General features: G+C 36.5%; 1 protein-coding gene across 2 annotated transcripts in view; it reads right to left on the bottom strand.

Moving 5' to 3' along the window:
- csmd3a (CUB and Sushi multiple domains 3a) overlaps window positions 1–24,600 on the bottom strand; it is a 579,356-nt gene that overhangs the window by 169,431 nt on the left and 385,325 nt on the right. For both annotated transcript variants that reach the window (XM_067447773.1, XM_067447774.1), the window contains exons 37-42: window positions 23,425–23,529; window positions 20,889–21,007; window positions 19,801–19,870; window positions 9,416–9,532; window positions 8,362–8,571; window positions 540–728 (exon numbers count right to left, since the gene is read on the bottom strand). In XM_067447773.1, coding sequence (XP_067303874.1) covers window positions 540–728; window positions 8,362–8,571; window positions 9,416–9,532; window positions 19,801–19,870; window positions 20,889–21,007; window positions 23,425–23,529 — 810 coding nt within the window. The remainder of the gene's footprint in view (window positions 1–539; window positions 729–8,361; window positions 8,572–9,415; window positions 9,533–19,800; window positions 19,871–20,888; window positions 21,008–23,424; window positions 23,530–24,600) is intronic.

Here is a 24,600-nt window from a genome sequence, read left to right as displayed (position 1 = left end):
GACTGCATTGTGCCAAGTGTAAAGTTTGGTGGAGGGGGGATTGTAGGGTGGGGTTGTTTTTCAGGGGTTGGGCTTGGCTACTTAGTTCCAGTGAAAGGAACTCTTAATGCTTCAGCATACCAAGACATTTTGGACAATTTAATGCTCCCACATTTGTGGGAACAGTTTGTGGACGGCCCCTTCCTGTTAAAGCTGCGAAGGGTGGGCCAACTCCATATTAAATCCTACGGACTAAGAATGGGAAGTTCATGTGCATGTAAAGGCAGGCGTCTAAAAACGTTTGGCAGTATAGTGTATGTGGTCAATGTTTAGGATATGTCAGTGCAAGTTGCTTTCAGCTAAAACAGCTCAGACATGCCCTTTAGTGTGTGAATACGCTGTGAGAGCAGTGGAATATTTCAGGATTTCTGGGCTAGAGGACAAGAGGTCTGGGTACAGATTTTGTTGCAATATTGTCCTGTTTAACACTGTGAAGCTGCCTTGAAATGATCGTCATTTTAAAAGCACTATATAAATAAAGTTGATTGATTGATTGGTACCGTCGCAGCGAGGCACAGGATGGTTCCAGTTGCGGCTGACGCCATGCAGGCATGTTAGTGATGTTTCTCCCAGCAGTGTGTATCCCGCCAGGCACTGGAACGAGATGGTCATGCCCACCCCAAAATCACTGCCAATCACCACTCCATTCCGAAAGGGCCGCGGATCCGGACACCTCTGCAGTTCGTAAGCTGAACACACACACACACACACACACACACACACACACACACACACACACACACACACACACACACAAAAACAAATACTGTTATTTACATATTGAAGTTTTTATCCAGCGAGAAGCCATAAGTCAGGCAGGGTTGGGTGTAATAAATTACAAGTAACGTAATCAGATTACTTCAGTGTTTTCATCTGCACCTTAAAGTTACTTATTTGAAAATGTAACTCAGATATTTTGTTGTAGATCATTAACTCATTTAAAAGCAGTGTTGGGGGGTAACGCATTACAAGTAATGTAGATTGCTTTTTTAAAGTAAGACATTACTTTAAAATTTATAATAAAATATCTGAGTTACTTTTTCAAAAATGTAACTGACAGCGCTCCTGTCCACAGGTTGAGAGAAATCAGAAGTGAGGTGCATTGTGTGCTGTGAATATGTTAAAAAAAACACGAATACACTTTATGTTTTTAATCTAATTTAATTACCCAATGTCTTTGCTGCTGACCTTCGATGCACCAATTCGACAATACTAATAAAGCACAAATGACTTTATATGAACATCCCATTAAGAGTTTAATTTTTTTAGTCATTACATTTTTTTGTGTGATAATTATTGGTATAAATATTACATGAAAAACTTGTAACTTCACTTTTAGTAAGTTAAACATATTTTATATTAGCCATTTTTATAAAATAACACTTTACAAGGTCTCATTTGTTAGCATTAGTTAATGCATTCATGAACCAACAATAGACAATATATTTATACAACATTTATTAACCTTTGATGATGTTAGTTAATAAAAATAATCATGTTCATTTTAGTTCACAGTGCATTAACTAATGTTAACAGATAAAACATTTAATCTTAAAAATGTGTTAGTAAATGCTGAGATTAACATTAACTAGGATTAATAAAGGCTGTCGAAATATTGTTGTTTGTTGGTTCATGTTAATGAATTGATTTAATTAAAGGGGTGGTTGATTGCCATTTTCACAAGATGTAAAATACGTCTCTGGTGTCCCTGTGAAGTTTCAGCTAAACCTCTTCTACTTCTGCTGCATGAGATGAGAACACATCTTTACAGTTTTCTGGGTCTTAAAAGAGTCTGCGTTTGTGGTATATGTCCTTATTTCATGCAAAACACTCACTGGATGCGTTTAAATCTGCTCTGAGTTTGTGTTTTTGTCACCTATCACACATGTGCACTTCAATAAGCCGACAGAAAGCAGGTTAATGCGTTTACATGCCGCGCAAAATCAGGATAAGAGGCAAAAAACTCCCCGTGTCGACCGATTTATGAGCTTACTCCGATAAAAGAAAACGGGTTACCGCATTTACATGACCATGTTCATTGTCGGCTTAAGAATATGCATGTAAACTGACCCAATGACAGAAGCACAAAGGCCATACTGACAAAACACACGTGCACACAAGACAGGACAGGCATGTGACACTGATTACCTCACACACACACGCACACGCACACGCACACGCACACGCACACGCACACGCACACAGAAAATGTCCAGCCTTTTATGTTCAAACCAGAGTCGGACAATGATGAAGAGACGCCAGAAGAAGAGACAACATTGATGAATTTATGAGTTAACGATCTTCAGTCATTGATTAGCATATCCTGTCATGATAATCTATAAATTCTTAACATGGCTTCCCCCCTTTGTTGCATGTTCCCAGTGGCCGAGTTTATGTAAATTTCAGGGTTAGTGATGTCACTAACCTGTGAAGAAGCTCTTTGTAGTCCCTATCAGCTGTTTGTTGTAGTCCTTAAGAAGAGATGTCGTTAAAATAAAAAAAGCTCCCTTTGCTTTGAACGTTGAGAGTTGTAACTTTGCAGATGTTGTTTATGCTCAAACAGCAACATTACACACTCACTAAAGTAAAAAAAAAGTCAAATAATAATCAACCACCCATTTAAACTACAGCTAATTATATAACACTAATGACCTTCCAGTCAGAGAAACCCTTAAGCAGGAACGTCATGCTGCTATAGAAACTATGCAAAACAATGTTCTAAAATAGTTTTGTTTAATTTGAATAAACGTACTGTTCATGAAGTGGAAAATGCTTATAATTAACATGCATTGATTGCAAGCACTAAATAACTTTGGATTTAATTTTCTAATTCTAAGTAATTCAGAGAACAAAAAAGGCATAATTCTCATCCAAAATTAAACTTCTAAACTTAGTCTGGCCACACGCACATGCACACGCACCCACACACACACACACACACACACGCACACAAACACACCCACAAGTAATAAATATGCTGTGATGAATACTGAAAAGTTCTGTCAGAACAAGAGGATGAGAGCTTCTATTTTTTACTTCACAAACTCATTGAAGTGACGAGAACAATCTTACTGTTTAACAACCATAAAGCCATAAACTGACACACTCCTGCTGTGTAAAATAGAATGACACACGGGTGGAATATAAAAATAGACTTTAAAACAAATGTGCTTTTAAGTAAATCTTACTAGAGTTTCCTGTGTGGCTGTCAGATGAAAACCGTCTAAAGGCCTTTAACGATAACGATATCCACACATATTGCTCAGTTTATTATAAGCGCTGCAGGTTATGTCACCTATCGCTTTAAATGCTTGAGCTCTTTAAAGCAGGATGGATTCTGATTGGCTGTCACTGGATGATTTTAGAACTATATCTTTACTACTATAGGTGTGAACGGGCCTTAACCTTACTGTGGAACGAAAGGAAAGAGTTTAACACTTACAGTCACACTCAAACATTTAACACCCCTTGCAGAATCTTTGAAAAGTTATTTCAACAAAATAAGAGAAATCATGCAAAATGCATGTTATTTTTTATTGAGTACTGTCCCGAATAATAAATTTTTACATTTATTTCTCTATCTACCATAAAGGTGCATCTATCCATTATAAAAGTTCATCAATCCATCATAAAAGTGCATCTGTCCATCATAAAAGTGCATCTGTCCATCATAAAAGTGCATCTGTCCATCATAAAAGTGCATCTGTCCATCATAAAAGTGGATCTATCCATCATAAAAGTGCCTCTATCCATCATAAAAGTGCATCTATCCATCATAAAAGTGCATCTATCCATCATAAAAGTGCATCTATCATCATAAAAGTGCATCTGTCCATCATAAAAGTGCATCTATCATCATAAAAGTGCATCTGTCCATCATAAAAGTGCATCTGTCCATCATAAAAGTGCATCTGTCCATCATAAAAGTGCATCTGTCCATCATAAAAGTGCATCTATCCGTCAAAAAAAGTGCATCTGTCCATCATAAAAGTGCATCTATCCATCATAAAAGTGCCTCTATCCATCATAAAAGTGCATCTATCCATCATAAAAGTGCATCTATCCATCATAAAAGTGCATCTATCATCATAAAAGTGCATCTGTCCATCATAAAAGTGCATCTGTCCATCATAAAAGTGCATCTGTCCATCATAAAAGTGCATCTGTCCATCATAAAAGTGCATCTATCCGTCAAAAAAAGTGCATCTGTCCATCATAAAAGTGCATCTATCCATCATAAAAGTGCCTCTATCCATCATAAAAGTGCATCTATCCATCATAAAAGTGCATCTATCCATCATAAAAGTGCATCTATCATCATAAAAGTGCATCTTTCCATCATAAAAGTGCATCTTTCCATCATAAAAGTGCATCTATCCATCATAAAAGTGCATCTATCATCATAAAAGTGCATCTATCCATCATAAAAGTGCATCTATCATCATAAAAGTGCATCTATCCATCATAAAAGTGCATCTATCATCATAAAAGTGCATCTGTCCATCATAAAAGTGCATCTATCCATCATAAAAGTGCCTCTATCATCATAAAAGTGCATCTATCCATCATAAAAGTGCATCTATCCGTCATAAAAGTGCATCTGTCCATCATAAAAGTGCATCTGTCCATCATAAAAGTGCATCTATCCATCATAAAAGTGCATCTGTCCATCATAAAAGTGCATCTATCCATCATAAAAGTGCATCTGTCCATCATAAAAGTGCATCTGTCCATCATAAAAGTGCATCTGTCCATCATAAAAGTGCATCTGTCCATCATAAAAGTGCATCTATCATCATAAAAGTGCATCTATCATCATAAAAGTGCATCTATCCATCATAAAAGTGGATCTATCCATCATAAAAGTGCATCTATCCATCATAAAAGTGCATCTATCCATCATAAAAGTGCATCTATCCATCATAAAAGTGCATCTATCCATCAAAAAAGTGCATCTATCCATCATAAAAGTGCATCTATCCATCATAAAAGTGCATCAGTCCATCATAAAAGTGCATCTGTCCATCATAAAAGTGCATCCGTCCATCATTAAAGTGCATCTATCATCATAAAAAAGTGGATCTATCATCATAAAAGTGCATCTGTCCATCATAAAAGTGCATAGTGCATCTATCATCATAAAAGTGCATCTATCCATCATAAAAGTGCATCTGTCCATCATAAAAGTGCATCTGTCCATCATAAAAGTGCATCTATCCATCATAAAAGTGGATCTATCCATCATAAAAGTGCATCTATCCATCATAAAAGTGCATCTATCATCATAAAAGTGCATCTATCATCATAAAAGTGCATCTATCATCATAAAAGTGCATCTATCCATCATAAAAGTGCATCTGTCCATCATAAAAGTGCATCTGTCCGTCATAAAAGTGCATCTGTCCATCATAAAAGTGCATCTGTCCATCATAAAAGTGCATCTGTCCATCATAAAAGTGCATCAGTCCATCATAAAAGTGCATCTATCCATCATAAAAGTGCATCTGTCCATCATAAAAGTGCATCTGTCCTTCATAAAAGTGCATCTATCCATCATAAAAGTGCATCTGTCCATCATAAAAGTGCATCTGTCCATCATAAAAGTGCATCTATCCATCATAAAAGTGCATCTATCCATCATAAAAGTGCATCTGTCCATCATAAAAGTGCATCTGTCCATCATTAAAGTGCATCTATCCATCATAAAAGTGCATCTATCCATCATGAAAGTGCATCTGTCCATCATAAAAGTGCATCTATCCATCATAAAAGTGCATCTGTCCATCATAAGTGCATCTATCCATCATAAAAGTGCATCAGTCCATCATAAAAGTGGATCTATCATCATAAAAGTGCATCAATCCATCATAAAAGTGCATCTGTCCATCATAAAAGTTCATCAATCCATCATAAAAGTGCATCTATCCATCATAAAAGTGGATCTATCATCATAAAAGTGCATCAATCCATCATAAAAGTGCATCTGTCCATCATAAAAGTTCATCAATCCATCATAAAAGTGCATCTATCCATCATAAAAGTTCATCAATCCATCATAAAAGTGCATCTATCCATCATAAAAGTGGATCTATCATCATAAAAGTGCATCAATCCATCATAAAAGTGCATCTGTCCATCATAAAAGTTCATCAATCCATCATAAAAGTGCATCTATCCATCATAAAAGTTCATCAATCCATCATAAAAGTGCATCTATCCATCATAAAAGTGCATCTGTCCATCATAAAAGTGCATCCGTCCATCATTAAAGTGCATCTGTCCATCATAAAAGTGCATCTGTCCATCATAAAAGTGCATCTATCCGTCATAAAAGTGCATCTGTCCTTCATAAAAGTGCATCTGTCCATCATAAAAGTGCATCTATCCATCATAAAAGTGCATCTATCCATCATAAAAGTGCATCTATCCATCATAAAAGTGCATCTGTCCATCATAAAAGTGCATCTATCATCATAAAAGTTCATCAATCCATCATAAAAGTGCATCTGTCCATCATAAAAGTGCATCTATCCGTCATAAAAGTGCATCTGTCCATCATAAAAGTGCATCTGTCCATCATAAAAGTGAATCTGTCCATCATAAAAGTGCATCTATCCGTCATAAAAGTGCATCTATCCATCATAAAAGTGCATCTGTCCATCATAAAAGTGCATCTATCCATCATAAAAGTGCATCTATCCATCATAAAAGTGGATCTATCATCATAAAAGTGCATCAATCCATCATAAAAGTGCATCTGTCCATCATAAAAGTTCATCAATCCATCATAAAAGTGCATCTATCCATCATAAAAGTTCATCAATCCATCATAAAAGTGCATCTATCCATCATAAAAGTGCATCTGTCCATCATAAAAGTGCATCCGTCCATCATTAAAGTGCATCTATCCATCATAAAAGTGCATCTGTCCATCATAAAAGTGCATCTATCCGTCATAAAAGTGCATCTGTCCTTCATAAAAGTGCATCTGTCCATCATAAAAGTGCATCTATCCGTCATAAAAGTGCATCTGTCCATCATAAAAGTGCATCTGTCCATCATAAAAGTGCATCTGTCCATCATAAAAGTGCATCTATCCATCATAAAAGTGCATCTATCCATCATAAAAGTGCATCTGTCCATCATAAAAGTGCATCTATCATCATAAAAGTTCATCAATCCATCATAAAAGTGCATCTGTCCATCATAAAAGTGCATCTATCCGTCATAAAAGTGCATCTATCCGTCATAAAAGTGCATCTGTCCATCATAAAAGTGCATCTGTCCATCATAAAAGTGCATCTATCCGTCATAAAAGTGCATCTGTCCATCATAAAAGGGCATCTGTCCATCATAAAAGTGCATCTATCCATCATAAAAGTGCATCTGTCCATCATAAAAGTGCATCTGTCCATCATAAAAGTGCACCTGTCCATCATAAAAGTGCATCTGTCCATCATAAAAGTGCATCTATCCGTCATAAAAGTGCATCTGTCCATCATAAAAGGGCATCTGTCCATCATAAAAGTGCATCTATCCATCATAAAAGTGCATCTGTCCATCATAAAAGTGCATCTGTCCATCATAAAAGTGCATCTGTCCATCATAAAAGTGCATCTATCCATCATAAAAGTGGATCTATCCATCATAAAAGTGCATCTGTCCATCATAAAAGTGCATCTGTCCATCATAAAAGTGCATCTGTCCATCATTAAAGTGCATCTATCCATCATAAAAGTGCATCTATCCATCATAAAAGAGCATCTATCCATCATAAAAGTGCATCTATCCGTCATAAAAGTGCATCTATCCATCATAAAAGTGCATCTGTCCATCATAAAAGTGCATGATCCCTCTTATTTTGTTAAAATTATTCACAGATACTGAACGGGGTGTGTTTGAGTTTGAATCTTTTTATCACAGAATATTAGCAGTAGGTATAGATTAGATAACAGTGCAGTCAAAATGAGGCTTTTCGTTAAAAGACGCTGATGTTTTTTTAGGGTAAGCTTTTAAAGCTGAGCTGTAGTTGTTTGCATGGTCAAATCCTCTCAGAAAAGCTGCGTCTTTACATTCATCCCCTTTGAAGCACACACACATTCCCCGCAAGCATCTTAATTATACAGGGTTTTCCGTTAAGACCGATCCGTCGCTCAGGCAACTTTCTGGATATTCTGGAGCTGTAAATGCTAGTGCATTGACTGAACTCAAAGAGAACAATTGGTTGTATTCCCTCTGCTGTTATTGCGGGATGGGATGCAATGGTGTGTGTCCGTATCAACAGGGGAAGTAATGGCCGTGGGCAGGTGTAATCCGTCTTACCCTCGTAGGTGATGTGGAAACCGGGCTTGTTTTGGGAGTAGTCGCTGTGAAAGAAGAAGCTGGTTTCGTGGGTTGTGCTAAAAAACGATTCTGGAACAACGGGCCCACTGAAGCGATCGATCACCGAACCCGAATCCAGAGCGCCACTTCGGACCTCGAGATAATCGTGCACGGCCTCCGTGGAGAAGTTGAGGAATTGCAGATGAATTCCTATAGAAGGAGAGATGCAGATTATAAAGGGTTCGTTCACCCAAAAATGTGCATTGTGTGATTAATTCCTCCTGTGGTTGGCCAGCCGTCAGACCTCCGCTCATCTTCACACACAGATGAAGATATTAGTGTTGAAATCCGATGGCTCAGAAAGGCCTTCATTGACACCAATGTCATTTCCTCTCTCAAGACCCATAAAGGCACTAAAGACGTCGTTACAAAGCCCATCTCACTACAGCGGCTCTACAATCATTGATGAAGAGGCCAGAAGAGAGTTAGTGCGCAAAAAAACGAAATAACGACATATAGTGATGGCCGATTTCAGAACAAAGCTTCTATGCTAAAGCTGTTATGAGTCAGTGAATCGATTCATGAATCAGATAGCGTGTCAAACTGCTGAAATCACGTGATTCATGAATCGATTCACTGACTCATAACGGTTCGAATCATGGGTCGATTCACTGACTCATAACGGTTCGAAGCTTTGTTCTGAAATCGGCCATCACTATATAAGTCGTTATTTCGTTTTTTTGCGCACTAACTCTATTCTGGCCTCTTCATCAATGATTGTAGAGCCGCTGTAGTGAGATGGGCTTTGTAACGACGTCTTTAGTGCCTTTATGGGTCTTGAGAGAGGAAATGACATTGGTGTCAATGAAGGCCTTTCTGAGCCATCGGATTTCAACACTAATATCTTCATCTGTGTGTGAAGATGAGCGGAGGTCTGACGGCTGGCCAACCACAGGAGGAATTAATGACAGGATGCACATTTCTGGGTGAGCTAATCGTTTAACAATAGAGCACCTAAAGAAAAGATGCAAAATGCAACTTTAGAGTTACAGACCGAAGCCAACAGGGAGTTTAACTGTCCAGTTGCAGTCGTGTCCACTGGGGTAATTCCCAGGAAAGCCGGGACTCAGGATGACTCCGTTCATGTCGGTCAGGAATCCTCCGCACTGAGCTGAAAAGACAAAAGCATCCGAGCACAGAGTCAGCCCGGGATAAAGCCCAACACAACGCTTACAGATATTCATCAAGTCCAAACTCCATCACGGAATCGAGCCATAGGCAAAATTAACTTATATAAGACAGCCTCGTGTTCTCCGCTCATACACATAACAATCCAATGATGTGCAATAAGAAATGCTAATGGAGTAAATGTGCTGCGTTCATTTTGAGGAAATTATACATGAGTTGTGTTTTCTCATAATGACTTTTTTAATGAACAGCAGCAGAACTCGCTGGGACTGAAGACTGAGGTGCGTGTGTGTGTGTGTGTGGGCATGTTTTTGTGAAATATGAGGACATTACCCATGTCCCCACTTTTCAAAATGCTTATAAATCATACAGGATGAGGTTTTTTTAGAAAGTAAAAATGTAACAATGTAGTGTGTTTGTGTGTGTTTGCATCTGTCTTATTGGCAGATGTGTAATGAATGGCCTGTTGGACTCGCTGTGTCCATTTACAGTACTTTAGGACAGCAATTGAAATGTCAATATAGAGAGCACTGAATCTTCTGAGCTGGGATCAATTAAACCTCGTGTCAGTCTGAAAACAGCCATGCTGAACGTCAGCTCCTCGGTTTAGGGGAGAAGAGGGAGAATGGAATTAAATACAAATAAAAACAATAAATAAAATTTCATTTTGAGTTCATAAGATGAAACGGCACATATGTGTTTTAAATTAAACTGAGCTTAACTTTTAAATCCAAACTCAATTGTTGAATTTAGGAAAGTAGAATTTAAAAGGAATATAATTAAAAATGAGTTTATCACATTTCATCAGATTATAAAAATAATCTCTAAAATGGCACCTATAGACATTTCAGAATGTTTGTAAACAATCGGCACCAGGATACTTCCGGGCGGCAGAACGCGAGCGGCTTCTACTGACCAACTGAAGAGATCAGTCGGCTACAGTAAACTGTGACAGAGTTAAGAACATTGTTGTTGATTAAAGTTGAAACTATGACAAAAACGTGTTGTGATACGTGCGCCGTCAGATATACAGCAAAAGTTGTAGGACTGTATCGATTTCCTTCAGAAAGATGTAAATATATCCAGCTAAACCCGTGGGTGAGGAGGCTAAAGCAAGTGGACGTCGTGAAAAGTGGCGCTACAGAGAAGTATTCTCAAAACGGTCCATCTACAAAATCACAGCAGAGAATAATTATCATCATCTGGGGAAATTCAAGACTAATATTAGTAAACTTTCGATCTCTTTTAAAGATCGAATTTATTGCCAGTCACTGCCTGAAGTAAAAGGAAGAGACTGAACTTCTAGTGTCATGTAGGCTACTGATCGAATAACAATGGAAGAAATAGGAAACGCAAGACATAGTTGTAGGCTGATGGATGATTGATGCGTGAACCACACTGGCTTCATCATCACCGCGAGTTTAGTTTGAGTGAATGCCTAATGTTAGCGGAGTAGCGCTAGTCTACAGCACGCTATCCTTTTGACCGTCAGAAGCTCACGTCTGTGCCATCTGATCCGACCCCGACCGAGCAACAGAAAACCATCATAGCCGTTTGAGTTAGATAACAGGGAAATAGACCATCTACGATAGCCTAGCATTTTTTTAAGTCAAACAGCAACAGTCACTAAAATAACTACTCAATGTAGGCTGAGGCTCATTTAAAAATGATGGTATTAGACTAGCGCTACATCTACTGGAGCAAGGTCAGGCATTTCATGTATTGCCATCTCCTGAATTAGTTGATCAGTCCCTCAATAATCATGTTAACTATGTCTGAAACCCAAGAAATTTACTAGAACTGCCATAGGAACGCTTCGGCTTTTGCCACCCGGACGAACGGTTAATACTGTTGTGATGTCATGATGAATTGTCGTATAGGCATTTGATTAGAAATAAATAGAATTGTATTTCATTTCCTGGATCTGCGTGGAAGAATCCCAGCACTGCAAAAAAAATGCTTTTCTTACTTAGTATTTTTGTCTCGTTTCCAGTCCAAATTTCTACAAATTCTTACATTAAGTAACATTTACTAGACAAGTAAAACATATTGTCTTGTTTTGGGGAAAAATAACTCAAAATGAAGAGAGTTTTTGCTTAAAATAAGATAAATAATCTGCCAATGGGGTGAGAAAAATAATTTTAAAATAAGATTATTTTTCTCACCCCATTGGCAGATTATTTATCTTATTTTAAGCAAAAACTCTCTTCATTTTGAGTTATTTTTCCCCAAAACAAGACAATTACTTTTGCTTGTCTAGTAAATACTTCTTGTTTTAAGAATTTTTAGATGTTTGGACTAGAAAAAAGACAAAAATACTAATTTCTTTTTCTATTTTTTTGAGTGAGAGCAATTCCAGCGCACATTCGCAGTGAACATGTGAATTGTAATAAATAAAAATGGTGATTTTTTTTTTCATGGAATCCTCGAATTTACAACCAAATTCTTCAAAATAGACATCAATAACCAACAGACTGGCATCTTTAAAGTCACAGCCATCTAACTGACTTGCAGTCCATTCAACACTACACAATAATAATATATTAGTAAATGTTAGAGGTAACCAATGCAGTTAACAAACTATCAAATGGAAACTCATAGAAAAGTGTTACCAAGTTGTGGACATTTTATAGTCCTGCATAGCAACACTAAAATAAATTTGTATGTCTGTTTTAATGTTTCTGAACTTAGTTTAAAGACCTCCGCATAACCCATCGTGCCTCTATAAGAAGATGCTGTAAGTTTAGATGTGCTGTAATGTTAACCTGAGGTTACGCTGCATTAGCGGCTCTGGATGGAAAGCATTAGCTAGATGAGCGATGGAGTTACAGCTGCCAGAGGAGGTTTAAAGCTAATAGATTTCAACAAAAGAGAGCATGTAAGAAGGAAGATTAGACTGAACGCGAACTCGACGATCTAGCCTGAAGAAAGCGTTTCATAGTCCATTTGATTATCTGGACAGGACGCGGTGATGAAACAGCTGTTACACACAAATCAAATCAGATGAAGCTAAAAGCTAACAGGGACATTGGGATGTTGAGACACACACACACTGGTTTGGAGAATGAAGAGAAGCAGAGCAGTGTGCACTCAAATAAATTATTCTCCACTCAAAAAAAAAAACCTCATTGGACAAACTCAATTTAATTGAGGGCAGGTTTTCCATCAAATAAATATATAAAGCCCCAGCTCATGAAAAATCTAATTCATGCAATGAAATTGTCACGTGCCTGTCCTGTCTTGTGTGCACACGTGAGTTTTGTGATGTTGAGCATGTGCTCCTGTCATTGTCTGATCCCTCCCCCTTGTTATCTGATTAGTGGTTGATTTCTCCCACCTGTTCCCTCTTGATGTCTTCCCTTTATAAGCTCCAGGGCCCATATTCATAAAGAATCTAAGAGTCCCCTCAGAAAACTCCTAACTTAGCTTAAAAACTTTTACGTAGGAGTCTTAGCTTAAGAGCTATTCGGGACCGATCTGAGAGCAACTCTTAGCAAGGAAAATACAAAAGATTTTATCTTAGTGAAGAGGCGGGGCTGACCCCGTTGCTATGTATGACACAGTCTTTTGAAGAATGTGATTGGTTGGTTGTCCAAAAAGGGGAAAAAGGAAAGCTTTTAAAGGTGCCCTAGAATGAAAAATTAACCTTGCCATAGTGAAATAATAAAGAGTTCAGTACATGGACATCACATACTGTGAGTCTCAAACATCATTGCCTCCTCCTGCTTATGTAAATCTCGTGAATTCATAACTCAACGGAAAAAAAAAAGTGCTTCTCAACATAAACCCAACCGTGACGCAAGCGCTGGGGATCATTTATATGCACGCCTCCAACATTTGCATCTGTCCAAACATGTTCATTGTCAGGCGGAAATGGAGCGAATCATCAAAACAAGCTGCCGGCATGGACACACTTCATGTTCAGGCTGTTCAGGAGACCTGAGGACTTTTCTACCCTTCCCACAGATAAAAAATGTCAACAGTCATGGTTGAGGTTTATTATAATCCGATACCACAACAATTTAATTCAAGATCGTTCGTTTGTTCGGCCCATTTCAAGCAAGCTTCGCTCAGCGTCTTAAACTGAAGAAAGGGGCGACTGTGCAAGCAGTAAGTCATTTATCCACTTATTGACTAGCTGTTTAAACAATTTCTGATTAAATTGAAAGTTTCTTAGAGAGACAGCATTGTCTAGATAACGCAAGATGCTAGTACAGTAACAATAGGAAACACCGAGTACCATACAAAACTAAATAGTGTGTCTAATAACAGGTTAATATTATTTTGTATTACAAAATACAACCGTGGATACTTTGATCGTTCACGCGATCCTTCTAGCAAACGTCACCTTTTCCACCATATAAGATAAAACAATAGTCATCTGACATGGCTATTCATTTTGTAAAAATACAAGTTATATATTTATATTTTTCAGAACTGAAGTATGGTGTTTCCTATGATGTTTTTACCTATTTGTCTTTCAGATTAGGCTACATCACAGTCACTGCATAATGTTAGCTACATTGTGACTATTGTTACATAATAAACGTTATTAATAAGTTTATTATATAATATAAAAAGACGAGTCTAAAATGTAGACTGAATGACACTTTAAGCAGAACATCTCAAATGGAGATTGATAATGCAGCTTACTTGTTTATTGGTGTTTTCAGATCGTCCGTGCGCGACAGAGAGCTCGTGTGTATATGGTTGTCAGATTGGACATGTTTAGGTAAAACACCGGAGTGTATACAGGTTTCTTTTCACAGAAAAGCTGTTTGGGGGATTTAATGACTGAAATCTGGCAACCGCACAAACGCGAGCTCTCTCTCGCCCGCGGATGATCTGAAAACACCAAATAAACAAGTAAGCTGCATTTTATCAATCTCCGTTTGAGATGTTCTGCTTAAAGTGTCCTTCAGTCGGTCTGTGTTGTGTCAGGACTTAAGAGCCGCTTCACTGAACTGCTGTGAGCTGCTGAGATAAGCCAATTAGAGCAGAGCTCAACATTAATATTCATGACCCTTCCAAATAAGGCAAAAACAGAGCATTACATCCTAGGGACAATTTATAGGGTTGTAAATGGACCTGTAAAACTGTATCTGGACAATGTTTGCCCTTAAATAAGCCACGTACCCTCTATGTAGATATCAGAGAACAATTTAACATATTGTTTCAAACCATTCTAGGGCACCTTTAAGTATAGGGTCTATTCTAAGCCTTCACTTTGAAATTACAAGCGCAAATTGTTCTATTTTACCGTTCTCTCTCACTCATATATGTATATAAATCCTTTTATTATTTACCATGCTGTTAATTTAATATAATATAAGGTATTTGATTGGCTTAGAATTATAAACATTGTTCCACTCTTTCTATTAACATAAACGTCCTCGTCTTCCGACGGTGCAATAATTGGGATGTGGGTTCCATTGATTACTCCGACAACACCAGGGAAGCCGGCTATATTCATAAATGCCGTTTTTTGAGCCTGCAAGGTGGGAATGGTCAGTGGAAATGAAATGAACTGTGACACAATATGAGCTTCTGAAAGTGCTGTGATTGTTTGAGTGATCACTCTGCTTACAGCTGCATTGGTGCATTTTACCAGTTGCCAAATATCGTAATGCAACGATTCTTTTCTGGCGCGATGGCATTCCTGCGCAGTGTCGGAGATGTTAGCGTGTCTCTAATCAGATCCGTCACAAACATGATCCCTGCACGATATAATCTATAGCGTCTTATTAACTCACGGTCATCCATTGTCTGCAACATATTTCTTCTCCCTCTTTGTCTTTCTGCCATTTTCTCCGCTGCTAAAGAAACTCTTCAGCCTCTTAAAAGTCCTCGTCCGTGCTCCTAACAAATTTGACCTTAAGACCTCTTTTAAGGGTTAAGATGCTTTCTGAATTATGTTTTTCTTTACTAGGATTTTGTAGTTAATTTTAAGAGTAAACGCCCACATTTCTAAGAAATTTCTTAGAATTGTCACTAGGAGCTACTCTTTGGATTAAGATTCTTTATGAATACAGGCCCTAGTGTTTGTCAGTCTTTAGCACTATTCGCACAGGACTAGTATTATCTGGACCTCTGGTGATTTGTAATAATTGCAGAGAATGTCTGTGATCTTAATCCCGTGTGAATCGGCCATGTCTGCCATTTGTAAAGTAAAAATTCCCCCGCAAATGACCGACCATATTTCGCCGAACACCGAGGTCCTGTGATAATATTAGTCCCGTGCGAATCGGCATCTCTGCTATTTGGCCAGGATTAGGCCGATCGGATATCATTTTTGCAAGCTTTTTTTCTTCCTGTGAGCGTTTCTATCTTTATCTTTCACGAAGAATGGAGTCTGCGTTCATAATGCGCACCGTTATGAATTCCCGCACGGATTATACTTTCACTTTAGAGTGAGTATCAATTTGGGAGTAAACTGATTGAATGGTGTGTTTAATATTAACATCAATACTATTCTTGATGAAAAACAGAACAGAACAGGACAACGACAAGCTCGCTTAAACGGGCGCTTTTACATTTAGCTCTGCAACTGAATCATCCGCCGTATATCGTCAGCTCCTCACTCGTGATGAATGAAATCTGACTCCTGCCGCTGGTCTGAGCTCAGGTCATGGCGTCTGTTCGCTAACTGAACGAAATTATGTTTATTTATTAGGCTACTGTAAAATAATCAAAACTGAGTCAGTCAGCCTACACATACTTCTGTACATGATATTACACAGCACTGCAGAGCAGGTGGGCACACCAGCACTGACAAACATCTGAGTCGCACTGCTCCAACGTGGCACCTTAAGCAGAATCCTCATCCCATCATTATATGCAACAGTAAGTTTCTGCATGCACTCTTCCTATACCGGCGCCATAAATGAGCAGTATACATAGGGGTACAAAATGCTCTAAAAAGGGTAGTTTTCACTGATCCTGAGCACATATAAAATTTTTGGATTAACATATTAGCTTGTGCATATATCATACGACATTGTCTAAAAATGTCCCTATCATCAGACAGGTTATCAGTTATGTAATGTCCTAATTATTTAGCCTCATCACACACCTTAAGAACAATATCAGACAGAGAGAAATCAGGAAAGGTGAGTTTCATGTCCTCCCTACTCCTGACAATCATAATATTACTCTTTAATGCATTATAATTAATGTCAAAATCTGTGCCATATTGTGAGCAGATGCTCAATAACTCTTGAAGACCAGCACTATACGGACTAAAAATCACCAGATTATTTTATATTAATAAATAAACATAATTTCGTTCAGTTAGCGAACAGACGCCATGACCTGAGCTCAGACCAGCGGCAGGAGTCAGATTTCATTCATCACGAGTGAGGAGCTGACGATATACGGCGGATGATTCAGTTTCAGAGCCAAATGTAAAAGCGCCCGTTTAAGCGAGCTTGTCGTTGTCCTGTTCTGTTCTGTTTTTCATCAAGAATAGTATTGATGTTAATATTAAACACACCATTCAAGCAGTTTGCTCCCAAACTGATACTCACTCTAAAGTGATAGTATAATCCGTGCGGGAATTCATAACGATGTGCATTATGAATGCATACTTTATTTTTCGTGAAAGATAAAGATAGAAATGCTTACAGCAAAAAAAAAAGCTTGCAAAAATGATATCCGATCGGCCTAATCCTGGCCAAATCACAGAGATGTCGATTCACACGGGACTAATATTATCACAGGACCTCGGTGTTCGGCGAAATATGGTCGGTCATTTGCGGGGGAATTTTTACTTTACAAATGACAGACATGACCGATTCCCACGGGATTAAGATCACAGACGTTCTCTGCAATTATTACAAATCACCAGAGGTCCAGATGATACTAGTCCTGTGCGAATGGGGCTATTGTGGAATCGTTGTAATGTCTACGTCTCCCGTCTTCCCCATGATTCCTTTCTGGTATGTTTAAGTTGTATTCTGTTATTTCTAGTTTGTGTGTTTTGCCCCCTTGTGGGTTTTGTTTTGTGTTTATGTTTTATTTTTTGTTAATAAATCTTCATTTATCTGCACTTGAGTCCTCGCACTATTTTCCCTTATCTGTACGTGACAGAAATGTAATTGAGTTGGTCCAACTCAATTTGATCAAATACAGTTTAATTTATATTTTTATCCTTATAACATGACTTTTTTGAATGTGTCAAATTTTCATCATCATACACAATGTATATAATGATAATTTAAGAAAAGGCTAGTGTAACTCGTGACATTAGTAGATCACTGAGTGCCCGGAGCGTTCAAAAACATTACAGAAACTCCTCTAAATGTCCAACATAACTCAACATTAAACACTAACATTAACTAAGAACATCTTTCCCTTTACAGAAAAACATAAAATAACACCTTAATCCCTAAATTTACTCTCATAATGTAGTCATTTGCAAAGCATGCTGGGAACTACAGATCGTCTGCCTAGTTAGTTATGTCAACACAAATATATTTAATTTAGTTATAAAACAGATTAATTAAGTAAATTTCAGTTTTAAATATATTAGGTCGGTTGAACACAATTAAATTAAGTTGTGTCAAAATTAGATATGTTTAAGAAAAGTGATTTTTTATAGCTGTTTGCTTAGTTTATTTAAATAAAATAAGCTGAAACAACACAAATCTCTAGTTTTTTATGTAATTGCCATTTTACTTAATTGTATTATGTTAAATGAACTAGAATTTGTAAAATGTTAAGTTTACCTAAACCATTTGTGTTGGGACTACATAAATAATTTATGTTGCGCTGACTGAACTAGGCAGTGTATTTCTAGTTCCCAGCATGCTTTGCATAGGGATGGATCAGGAGAATAAATGTTGAAATTAAAGCTACACTGTGTAACCTTTATAGTTTATTATTAGCTAAAAACAATTCTTTCAAAAAATATATGTGCTCATTAATGTATATTTACTTCTTTCAAGTAATAAAGTATTCTCGTAAGTTTATAATATGCCATTGAAAATACATACGGGTGAGGGGTTCGAATGCCGGTCGCCATGTTGCTCCTCCATCTTGAAAGTACAGTAGCCAAAGAGGGACATACCCGTAAATTCAAGCTTCGCCTTTCGCGCTTTAACACTCGATGGCACCATGTCGAATGTGAAGAGGGGGATTGCCGTGTTAATCTTGGACTAAATCAGCCACCGTAGGAGTTAAAACGAAATCGGAAACTAATATTCACTGGATGGTCATATAAACTGTAAAAAATTATATGTTCAATAAGTTATGACAACATATGTTTTTACATTGTTTTAACTCATCAAAATAAGTTAAGAAAATTAAAAATGTATTAGTTATACAAGATGTAATTTATTTTTTTTAAATCAGTTTAACATAATTTAAGTTGAAATAACTTAAACATCCAAGTCGATTTTACTGCAAAAGTTCCCAATTTGCCTTTTTTTTAAATTTATTTTTACAGTATACCTTTTCATTGCTAGATGGGGAAAATATCACACAGTGTAGCTTTAAGTGCTGTTTAATGTGTTTTTGAGTGAATGGTATATATAATTGATGTTATATTTCAAAATTTAAAAGTTGTGTTATGGTGTGTTTTTGTTGTTGTTGAGGTTACCGTTATGGTGAAGTGTAGCGCGCGTGGTTAGGCTGTGCTGTTCTTAATGAGCTGTATCTGTGCTAATGCCAGCGAAGAGAAACGCTTTACTTCATCATTACTTGCATGTTACAATTAGCAAGTGATCAAGTGTTGATGACTAAGAGTTTTTATAGAAATAAAGAAAATTAATTCATGTCACATTTCCCAGACTAAATATGGTCATTAATTCTACCCCCCTTTATCCTATTTATCCTACTAACAAGATTACAACAAATTATTTCGGTAACACTTTAGTATGAGGAGCACACATTCACTATTAACTTTGACTTTTGCCTCATAAACTCCTAATTTACTGCTTATTAATAGTTAGTACGGTAGTTTTTGTAGCGTTTAAGTTTAGGTATTGGGTCGGATTAAGGGATGTACAATAAGCTCATGCAGAATAAGGCATTAATATGAGCTTTATAAGTGCTCATAAACAGACAATATCATAGTAATATGCATGATCATGAGCAACTAGTTAATAGTTTAGAACCTTAAAATAAAGTGTTACCATTATTTCAAACCAATTCAATTTCGTGGAAAAGCTTTCCTCAAATTAATTATGTTCGTTCAACAGTTTATTTTTTATTATTTTTTTGAGTGTGAAGAGAGAAGAAGACGTAACTTACCCAGACAGAGCGGTGCGGGATGGTTCCAGCGTCTGACGGGCCCCGGCATGCACGTTATATATGCACTTCCCTGCAACGGTGCAAATCAACAGAGATATTGACTTTTCTAAGAAGCTCTCACCAATTCCGAAGAAAGATGAATCACGTAGCATTCAACGTGCTCGGAAAAACAAAGCCCTGGCACTGTGAATCTAATAAAGCTCTCAAGAGCACAAAACTGCTTCAACTATGGGCACTTTAAGAAATAAACTGCACAAACTTTTATAAAAAAGCATAAATGCATCACAGAAGAATTCTGATATTTTTGTTTTGCTTCCTGAACACATTTTAAACATGCATTCATTCAAAATACACACAATTAAATACCATAGCTAATGTTTTATCAAGTAAAACTATTAAAAACATTTATGTTCATTGAACTATAAATAAATAATCATTATAAATATAAAAAACTAAATAGAAATTAAAAATGCTGCCTTGGCAATAAAACTATAGCAATACAAATAAATTAAAACTAAACAACAATATTAAAAATATAATATAAACTAATAAAAGACAAATTTTTTTATTTAAATTTACAATGAAACAAACATGAATCGATTCACTGACTCATAATGGTTCGAAGCTTTGTTCTGAAATCGGCCATCACTATATAAGTCGTTATTTAGTGTTTTTGCGCACTAACTCTATTCTGGCCTCTTCATCAATGATTGTAGAGCCGCTGTAGTGAGATGGGCTTTGTAACGACGTCTTTAGTGCCTTTATGGGTCTTGAGAGAGGAAATGACATTGGTGTCAATGAAGGCCTTTCTGAGCCATCGGATTTCAACACTAATATCTTCATCTGTGTGTGAAGATGAGCGGAGGTCTGACGGCTGGCCAACCACAGGAGGAATTAATCACACAATGCACATTTTTAGGTGAACTAACCCTTAAAAAGCATTTGAAAAGACAATCCAGTTTTACTAAAAATCAACCCCTGGGAGAAATAAGTGCACAGAGGCTCTTCTGAAAGATTTACATGAGCGATAAGCCAAAAAGAGTGTATGTGTGAGCGTTTGAAGATGGTGATGTGAAGCGATCGCGCACCTTTAGCGTGTATCCCTGCTCACAGTGGAAGGAGACGACATCGCCCACGAAGTAACGCTCGCCAACCTTCACTCCACTGCTGGGGGTCTGAGGTTCTGGACACGAGTCCAAACCTATTGCTTAGGACACAAAAAAACTCTCTTCACTCGTCAGAAGACTCGTGTTCTCCAACACAAGAGGAAACACTGCAAGCAAATGCTCTTCTTATTTAGTGTTTTTTCTTGTTTCCAGTCCAAATATCTTAAATTCTTAAATCAAGATGCATTTACTAGATAAGTAAAATGACATAAGATATTTTTTTTTGTTTTCTGGGGAAAAATATCTAAATGAAGTGAGTTTTTGCTTAAAACAGGCAAAATAATCTGCCAATGGGGTAAAAAAAAAAAATCTTTTTGAAACAAGAAAAAGAAAGAACAAGAAACAAGATTATTTTTCTCACCCCATTGGCAAAATGATTTGCCTGTTTTAAGCAAAAACTCACTTCATTTTGATATTATTTTTAAGAAAACAAGGAAAAATATTTTGTCATTTTACTTACTGTAACGAAGTTTGTTGATGGAAGGAAGGAGGCGGGAACCGGCGAACGTTCATTTCAAAATACATTTTTTAATTTAAAAATAAATAAACAAAATAAAAGTAAACCCACTGACTATAATGATAATATATGAATATAACTATAACTATTTAATTGTCCACACCAGCTGACTATATCGTTATAGTTATATTCATATATTATCGTTATAGTCAGCTGATGTGGATGATTATAGTTATCGTTATAGTTATAGTCATATATTATCGTTATAGTCAGCTGATGTGGACGATTATATAGTTATCGTTATAGTTATATTCATATATTATCGTTATAGTCAGCTGGTGTGGACGATTATATAGTTATCGTTATAGTTATATTGATATATTATCGTTATAGTCAGCTGATGTGGATGATTATAGTTATCGTTATAGTTATAGTCATATATTATCGTTATAGTCAGCTGATGTGGACGATTATATAGTTATCGTTATAGTTATATTGATATATTATCGTTATAGTCAGCTGATGTGGATGATTATAGTTATCGTTATAGTTATAGTCATATATTATCGTTATAGTCAGCTGATGTGGACGATTATATAGTTATCGTTATATTCATATATTATCGTTATATTCATATATTATCGTTATATTCATATATTATCGTTATAGTCAGCTGATGTGGACGATTATATAGTTAAAGATAATATATGAATATAACTATAACGATTACTATATAATCGTCCACATCAGCTGACTATAACGATAATATATGAATATAATGATAATATATGAATATAACGATAATATATGAATATAACAATAACTATATAATCGTCCACATCAGCTGACTATAACGATAATATATGAATATAACGATAATATATGAATATAACGATAATATATGAATATAACGATAATATATGAATATAACGATAACTATATAATCGTCCACATCAGCTGACTATAACGATAATATATGAATATAACTATAACGATAACTATATAATCATCCACATCAGCTGACTATAACGATAATATATGAATATAACTATAACGATAACTATTTAACCGTCCACACCAGCTAACTATAACGATAATATATGAATATAACTATAACGATAACTATATAATCATCCACATCAGCTGACTATAACGATAATATATGAATATAACTATAACGATAACTATAATCATCCACATCAGCTGACTATAACGATAATATATGAATATAACGATAACTATATAATCGTCCACATCAGCTGAATATAATGATAATATATGAATATAACGATAACTATATAATCGTCCACATCAGCTGACTATAACGATAATATATGAATATAACTATAACGATAACTATATAATCGTCCACATCAGCTGACTATAACGATAATATATGAATATAACTATAACGATAACTATATAATCATCCACATCAGCTGACTATAACGATAATATATGAATATAACGATAACTATATAATCGTCCACACCAGCTGACTATAACGATAATATATGAATATAACAATAATATATGAATATAACTAAAACGATAACTATAATCGTCCACATCAGCTGACTATAACGATAATATATGAATATAACGATAATATATGAATATAACTATAACAATAACTATAATCATCCACATCAGCTGACTATAACGATAATATATGAATATAACTATAACGATAACTATATAATCGTCCACATCAGCTGACTATAACGATAATATATGAATATAACTGCAATAACTATATAATCGTCCACATCAGCTGACTATGATTGGCTGTTAATGTTTTTATCGTTCATCAGCTGGAAAAAATGAACCATTCTTTACAGTGATTCCAGCTGCAGCGCTCCTCTCGGTCATTCAGAACTATTTTAATCTTTATTATAATCATTACAGTTGGTGTGAACGGTCCTATTTTATCTTGTCTTGAGCTCTCTTTATCTGAACTGCTTTTATTAATGAAGTTGAAGATGTGCGCAGTCGTCATACCGGTGTACTCCAGGTGAAAGCCCGCCCCAGAGACGCTCATGTCGGTCTGGAAGGTGAGGAACAGATTGTTGGACGTGGTGTTCAGCAAAGGAGGAATCGTGGTCCCTAAAGGGATTTGGACGAGAAAATGTTGGTTTGTATGACAGGCATTATGGGACATTGTTCCCTACAGCTCTGGTGGCATTGACACTCATTCACGAGGCTTCAGTGGATGTCAGTCATGACTGTCAGGAGATTTATGGATCCGCCGGATCTGCTGATGAAGTGCCATTTCTGTTAAAGTTGGGTCACTTCCACCTAATCATACTGACACTACAGCTGTCCAAACGCAAGACAGATCAGACCAGAGGTGGACAGTAACTAAGCACATTTACTTGAGTACTGTACTTTTTGAGTATCAGGGGCCATATTCACAAAACATCTTAAAGGGTTAGTTCACCCAGAATTTAAATGTATGTCATTAACTCCTCCCCCTAATGTCGTTCCACACCCATAAGACCTCCGTTCATCTTCACACACAGTTAAGGATATTTTATATTTAGTCTGAGAGTGTATGCAAGTGTATGCACACTATACTGTCCATGTCCAGAAAGGGAATAAAAACATCATCAAAGTAGTCCATATGAGACATCAGTGGGTTAATTAGAGTCTCTCGAAGCATCCAAAATACATTTGGGTCCAAAAATAACAAAAACTACGACTTTATTCAGCATTGGCTTCTCTTCCGGGTTTGTGTTCAATCCTCAAATAAAGATTCAAACGGTTATGAATCAGCGTGTTTATTCATGATTCGAATCATGAATCAATACGCTGATTTATAACCGTTTGAATCTTTATTTGAGGACTGAAAACAAAACTAAATAGTCATTAAGGAATCTAAATATAAAATATCTTAAACTGTGTGTGAAGATGAACGGAGGTCTTACGGTGTGGAACGACATTAGGGGGAGGAGTTAATGACATCAATTTCTTTTTGGGTGAACTAACCCTTTAAGGCTAAAAGTAGTTCCCAACTTGCCGATTTAGGAGAAACTCTTAAAAATAATGGGCGTCAGTCCTAATTTTAGGACTCCTAAATTTTTGCTCTAAGAGTATTTCAAAAAGAATTTAAGCACTGAAACTAGCTCCTAAATCCACAAAACGCTAGGAGTAGTTAAGAGGACTCAATCCGCCCAA

Source organism: Pseudorasbora parva, chromosome 7 (genome assembly GCF_024679245.1).
Source record: "Pseudorasbora parva isolate DD20220531a chromosome 7, ASM2467924v1, whole genome shotgun sequence".
NCBI classification, from domain to species: domain Eukaryota; kingdom Metazoa; phylum Chordata; class Actinopteri; order Cypriniformes; family Gobionidae; genus Pseudorasbora; species Pseudorasbora parva.
The sequence above is the reverse complement of the archived record's forward strand: the minus strand, read 5'-3'. Positions and strand labels throughout refer to the sequence as shown.